At 39.5% G+C, this 6,000-nt stretch overlaps 1 protein-coding gene across 3 annotated transcripts in view; it reads left to right on the plus strand.

The window, feature by feature from the left end:
- The window catches only part of LOC140690666 (ankyrin repeat domain-containing protein 26-like), a 28,451-nt gene extending 22,851 nt beyond the window's left edge, over positions 1–5,600 (plus strand). For 2 of the 3 annotated variants that reach the window (XM_072952564.1, XM_072952570.1), the window contains exons 13-16: positions 437–627; positions 2,222–2,432; positions 4,102–4,147; positions 5,315–5,600. In XM_072952564.1, the coding sequence (XP_072808665.1) occupies positions 437–627; positions 2,222–2,432; positions 4,102–4,147; positions 5,315–5,337 (471 nt within the window). In that variant the 3' untranslated portion in view covers positions 5,338–5,600. The remainder of the gene's footprint in view (positions 1–436; positions 628–2,221; positions 2,433–4,101; positions 4,148–5,314) is intronic. The other variant, XR_012065937.1, reaches the window with a different exon arrangement.
- Positions 5,601–6,000: the final 400 nt, after the last annotated feature.

Here is a 6,000-nt window from a genome sequence, read left to right on the forward strand (position 1 = left end):
TTAAATAATTCAGTTTCCATCATCACTATCACTAAATTGATCTTTCAGAACAATTCTCACTAGAGAATCATTTTTAAGACCAATTGGTGTAAATCAAGACTACTAGGAGGAAAAGAATATATTGTGATGTAAATGCTGTGCCACACTCTGGGATTACTCTTAGGTTGTATTGTTCAATTTTTAAAATTTTAAGTTGATCCTATTATTCTTCGAACTATCACATTACATGAGTGCTAATATAAGAGTGATTCAACTTTAATTTTGTAATTCAGGTTTAATTCACTTGACATTGATGATAAGTAGTTTAACATTCAGCTTTTTTCTCACACTTAAAATTACTCTCTGAGTCATTGACTGAAAACTAAAGGGTACAAACAGACTGCAATTACTCAGGTTATAATTATTTTTAAAATTGTATCCTTTTAATGTGCTTTAGGCACAAGCAGCACTTCAAGAAAACGTGTTAAGAGAGTGTAAACGTGCTTCAGGCAGTCAAACAGAACAGAGAGTTAAAGATCTGGAACCTGAACTAAAAAGTGATTCTAAGGAAAACAGATTGGAAAAGTACGAACAACTGTACCTGGAAGAGCTAGAAAATAGAAAGTCTTTGGCAAGTCAGCTAACCTCGTAAGTCAAAATGTAGAATTATAGAAAATAATTTAGGTCGTTAATTTGCCTCTAAGGCATCATTTTTATTGATGCCAGGTTCATGAGGTGAGTAGCAAGTGAGAGCTAACTAGATAGTGTAATTTTGGGAAATGATGTTAGCAAATGAACTCTCCTTTAAAATGTCAGTCCAGGGCAGTTTGCATCTCCCTGCCTTTTGTTGCTTTTATATGACTTTATTTTTTATATTTGCATATATTTAACCTGATCTAGTCTTTAAGCTAGGGGTTTTGCAAACTTTGTAATTTAGACAGCCATATTATCACAAAATTTCCAGCTGGAATTCCCATAAATAGAAATGTTAATGAGTTAAAAATTAACTGTGTTTTGGAAGAGCGCAACGTAAACCCAAGGGGCCCCATGCTGGTGTTTGGTGAATTTACTTTCTTGATCGTGATATTTGGTGTCACCGCTCGTATGCACCCTGAGACGAAGTACTGTACCCTTCTAAGTTTGTCTCCGCTACATAAAGGCATGCTTGGGGAATAGGGGGAAATTCACATAGGGGTGAAGGGCAGCATAGTGGTTCACATAGTGGCTAAGAAGAATATGGTGGCCTGCCCGAGGGGGTGTGTGGAAGACAGAAAGGGCGGGTCCCACCTCCAGTGCCTGAGTAGCAGTGTTACAAGCTACAGGTCTCCCCGCTCTCCAAAAGTAGAGCGTCCCTTTGAAAGTTGTCGGTGTAAAGCAAAGAGGCAGTTACCTTAGGACACATCTTGCTGGTGGATGTATGAAATAAATAGCATAAAGCACAGGCGCTCACAGACACAGCCCAAAGCCTTGGCGGCGTGATGCCGGGACACTGAGGGTGGTTCTGGGGAAGGAGCTCGGTGGGGCCCCTCTCGCTGCTCGGGGTGCTCGTTGCCCCTCTGATGGCTCGGGCTAAAACAAACACCCAGAGCTATTCTGGCTTTTTGGTTTTTTTCCATAAAAGTGAAAATCTGCTTGAGATTTTGTTTGGTTATGGAAAGCAGGTGCTGATGTAGGCCTCTGGTAAAAGCGAAGTAACAAAGTGAGCTTTGGGAAATCGGGGGACACTTGAAATTGCTCCTGACGCTGTTGTGGTTCTTTCCCACCATCTCCTCTGCCGCCTGGTGCCCCCCAGAGGTGGTGGCTCTAAACTGTTGCTCAGTGCCGCATGCTTGATTTCTCCCGGGTAATGAGTGAAATGTGTATATAAGGGGGGTGAAAGCAAATGCTTGACAGTGGCTTTGAGGGATGGTTTATTTTTTATTTCTAAACTGGTTTACTGAGGGTGAGTATGTCTAGATGCAGCCGGTGCAGAAGGCAGTGGGGGTCCTCTGTGGGGGCGTCTCCATCTCTGACTCTCCCCACTTTGAAGTACTTGTTAGTTAAGGGCCCCCCCAGGGACATACGTCCTTCTTTAGGACAGTTTTAAACTGTAATTGTTTACAGTAGGTCTTCGCTGACGTATTTTTGGTGTTAAAACGCAGTTTAATGGGACAATCTGTTTACTATTATAGCAACTTTAAAAATACACATCACTTAGGAAGAAAATGAAATGAATGAAATCTGTGTTCTGCGATCCTCGCAGGGTTAATGAGAGGCTGGCTGAGGTGAGCTCTAAGCTTCAGCTGGAGAGGCAGCACAAGAGCTCTTTCCCCCGCTTTGTTCCTACAAGGCCTGTTGGCGAACCGCCTTCTGCTGCTGGTACTAGCGCAGAGGCCAAAGGCAGTCCTACTCGAAGAAGGCGCTTCAGGACTTTCTCAGAACCTTCGACTAACTTGAGCGATCCCTTGTTCCGGGTTAGTTATATTATCTTTTTTTCCTTGGGTTTCAGATTTCTGATATAATTCTTGTTTTTAATTTGATGAAATTCTGAGTTGTTTATTTGACTTATGCACGCTAAGTAAAAGCCATAATTAATTGTGCTAATAAAGAAAGGAGACAGAAATTTGATAATTTTTTAAAGTCCCTGGACTTGTAATTTTCAAGAGATACCTGTCATTAACTTCATTCAATAAAGGCAACTAAACTGACAAATTTTAAATTCCTTAAAAAGCTCCATTTTAAATTCTATTTTAGAAGTTAAGTATTAGTGCCAAATAACTAGAGATCCACTTTCCAATGTTTGGCTTAGTTTCTGATTGGTTTCGGTTTGGCACTGGTTGATACTAATTTTCAGTTTTGCAGCACCCCAGTTTTTCTACCCCTAAGCATAAGTAAATGATTGGCATTGAGCTACTTAACCACATGAGGATGTTTTTTATTTAAAGGAATCCAAGATAAATTCTTTTTATGAATTCAATAAACTTGTAACACTAAAAACGTTAAGTTCCGTTTTTAAGTTTAAAATTTTTATCATTTTCTTCTGTAAGAGTACATCCTTAATTGCTGTTTTACTTATAGCATTGTTATTTTAATTGTTATAAAATGTCTTACTGAGCAGCTGTAGAACATTTCTAAATAGGTAGTCAAGTAAAGCAAATACTTAAATTTTTAAGATGAAGTTTGCTTATGTCTCTGTCTTGCCCTCACCTGCAGGAATACCGAGGTGGCAATGATAGGGAGTCTTTAAATTACAACCAGTTTTCACTGTGTATCGTTTTTAAAATAGCCATTTAAAGCGGTGCGCGTGGGTTTATGGTTTGATGGTGTTTTCATGATCTTCATGCAGAGAAGGGTAGCACGGGCCCTTGTTAAGTGAGGTCTCAACCTGTTTCCTCTCACTTGGCTTCATGTCATAATAAATCAAAGAAGAAAAAAGCTCAGGTTTCGTAGACAGTGTTGTGGGTAAATTGAGTCTAAGTGCTTCAGAGTCATGAAACCGGACTGCGTGGTGTTAAAAAAAAAATGCATGGCTAACACTTCCACCAGTGGCTAAGCATGATGCTAACTCGAAATGTTTTCATTAGTTGTCACCAAGAAATCGACAGTGTGTCACTTTGCAGGATGATGGTGGAAGAGTGTGAGTGCAAAAGCAATGCAAGAGAAAGCTCCTGAGGACAGTTTTGTCCTTTAATGTTAGTGCAGGAATGGAAAGCTCATTTTAAGGAAAAAGCCATTAATGTTAAAAAAAAAACTAAACTTTTATAAAAGGCAGTTTTTCTGAGAACTGCAGAGTAATGCATTCAGTGTAGAACATGACCTGAATTGTTTAAACTCTTTGTGCTAAGATCAGGCATCACCCTCTGAGATTATGTGCATCCGACAGGGCAGGGTTTGCTGTGCTTTCCATCAGGGGACTCTAAATAGCCTTACATACATATGTTCTCTATTATCTAAAATCAAAGTAAGTAGGAATTTATTTTATTTTATTCCTGTGATTATTTTTTCTATTTAAGCAATCCCCAAGTTAGGTCAAGTCTCTAAAAGTATTTATTTAAAGGCCACATTTCATAAGCTAGCTGTCATTCCTATGATAGTGTTTCTTGTTTAACTTACACATTAAAAATAATATTTGACTTATTTCAGATGCAGAAGGAGTTGGAGAGTAATACAGATAGAGAATTAAAAGAAGGTATGTTGCCAACATTTCTGAATTAAATTTAGGCATTGATTTCCAAAATACACTGTAAAGAGTAAATGGCACCTCATTCTATTGTTTGAATAACAGATACTATGTTAAATTTTTTTCTTACACATATCTAATGAAAAATGTGAAAGCATAATTTCATTCATAATGATAAGTGTACTTATTCCTCATTTATTCATCACGATCCATAGCTTTAAAAAAAAAATCTCAGGAAGTCTGTGTTCTCTCTCTATTTCTGGCTGTGCCCTTCCTCTCCTGCTGTCCCCATGGGCCTGTCATCTGCACACGGACCTGTTCTCAGAAAACATGGAGGTCATCAGCTTCTCAAGTTTGGTAGTGACTGAGGCCAAAAACCCAGACTCAAGCAACCGCAGTTCATGTACCTGTCCCCTGGTGGATGACAATTAATTTCCTGTCATTCACTTTGTCAGGGGTTAACCTTTTGCCCTCAGGAAAAATTCCAAATTCCTTAGCTTGGAAGAAAAACACCCACATCGATTTGGCTCTTGCCAAAGTCTTCAGCCGTATCTCTTTACTCCCCTGCTCGGCCCCTTTGCTCCAGCGACTGGTCAGACTGCGTCCAGCTCCGCGGGTGCCCTTTCTGCCTCTGCTCTTTGTGTTTGCTTCTTGCCTCTCCCTCCCACACTTTCTCCTCCTCCTTCAGGTATCTGCTTACACATCACGGCCACCAAAGAGGGGACAGTATTGACACAAAGCTGGACGTCCCTTCTGAGTGTTCCAACTGTGCCCTCTTTTATACCTGTCATGGCATTTATGTCTCTGTACCGAAATTGCCTGTTCATCTATTTTTCCAGTTTACAGTACATGATTATTCAGGGTGGACTCTGTCATCTTCATCTTGTGATTCCAGTGCTTGTCACAGTGCCTTAGTACATGGCTGCTGAGTAAATGAATGAAGAATGAGAAAACCAGGGGCTCTGATCCTTAGCCACAAGAGCAGTTAATTCAATGTGCAGCCCTGGGCAAAGCCTAGAGTAGTAATCTTGTATTTTGTGTTGTAATCGTATGTAGGTATTTTTCATTCTTGTTAAAACTTAGAAGAGTCTCAGCTTTTCTTAAAAAATAAACTGACATTTAGTTACCTATGAAGTATTTTCAGTAAAGAATCTAATTCTTTCATTTTCTTTCCAGCTACTACTGAACTTGAATCTTAAGTCCTACAGACTCTCTCGTAGCCTTGATGGATGAGTCAAGTCTAAGTCCAGATCTGGTTTCGAAAGCACGTGAAGAATATGTGGAATTTTTGAAGAATAAGTATATGATCTGCAAGATAAAATAGCAAACATTTACCTGCTGGGCTGTTTGCCTAACATTTTATTCACTTCTCGTTATGTAAGATACTGACACTGTTTCTTAAGGGAAAATACTCTTGCATTCTATGTGCGTGATTAAATTTGATGTAGTATTTTAAACCACATTTCTCTGCATCTCATTGACTTTAAGCAGATTTAGGGAATAAAACCCAGCCCTTTGGAGTATTACATACTCAAACTGAGCCCGGATGCCAGCTGTTTAAGCAGCACCCAGCCACCCACCAAACTTGTCGTTGATATTGATTGATAGCTTTTGTGAATTTTCCAGCGTTAATCACTGTCTGTAGACCTAAAGATTTAGACGGGCAGCGTTTGGATCTGCTGTGGCTGTTCCAGTGTTCTGATGGATCACAATCGTTACAGTGCCATCAGGCTTTCTATATGTTACCTTAAACGCTGATTCACAGCTGTTTCCTCATGGAGAAACGAAATCTGCCTCAGGCTTTTCATTTTCTCAATTTACTTTTTGGAAACAGTCTTAAAATTAGAGACAAGTTCCTAGCA

The sequence above is a fragment of the Vicugna pacos genome, chromosome 3, assembly GCF_048564905.1.
Source record: "Vicugna pacos chromosome 3, VicPac4, whole genome shotgun sequence".
Lineage (NCBI taxonomy): Eukaryota > Metazoa > Chordata > Mammalia > Artiodactyla > Camelidae > Vicugna > Vicugna pacos.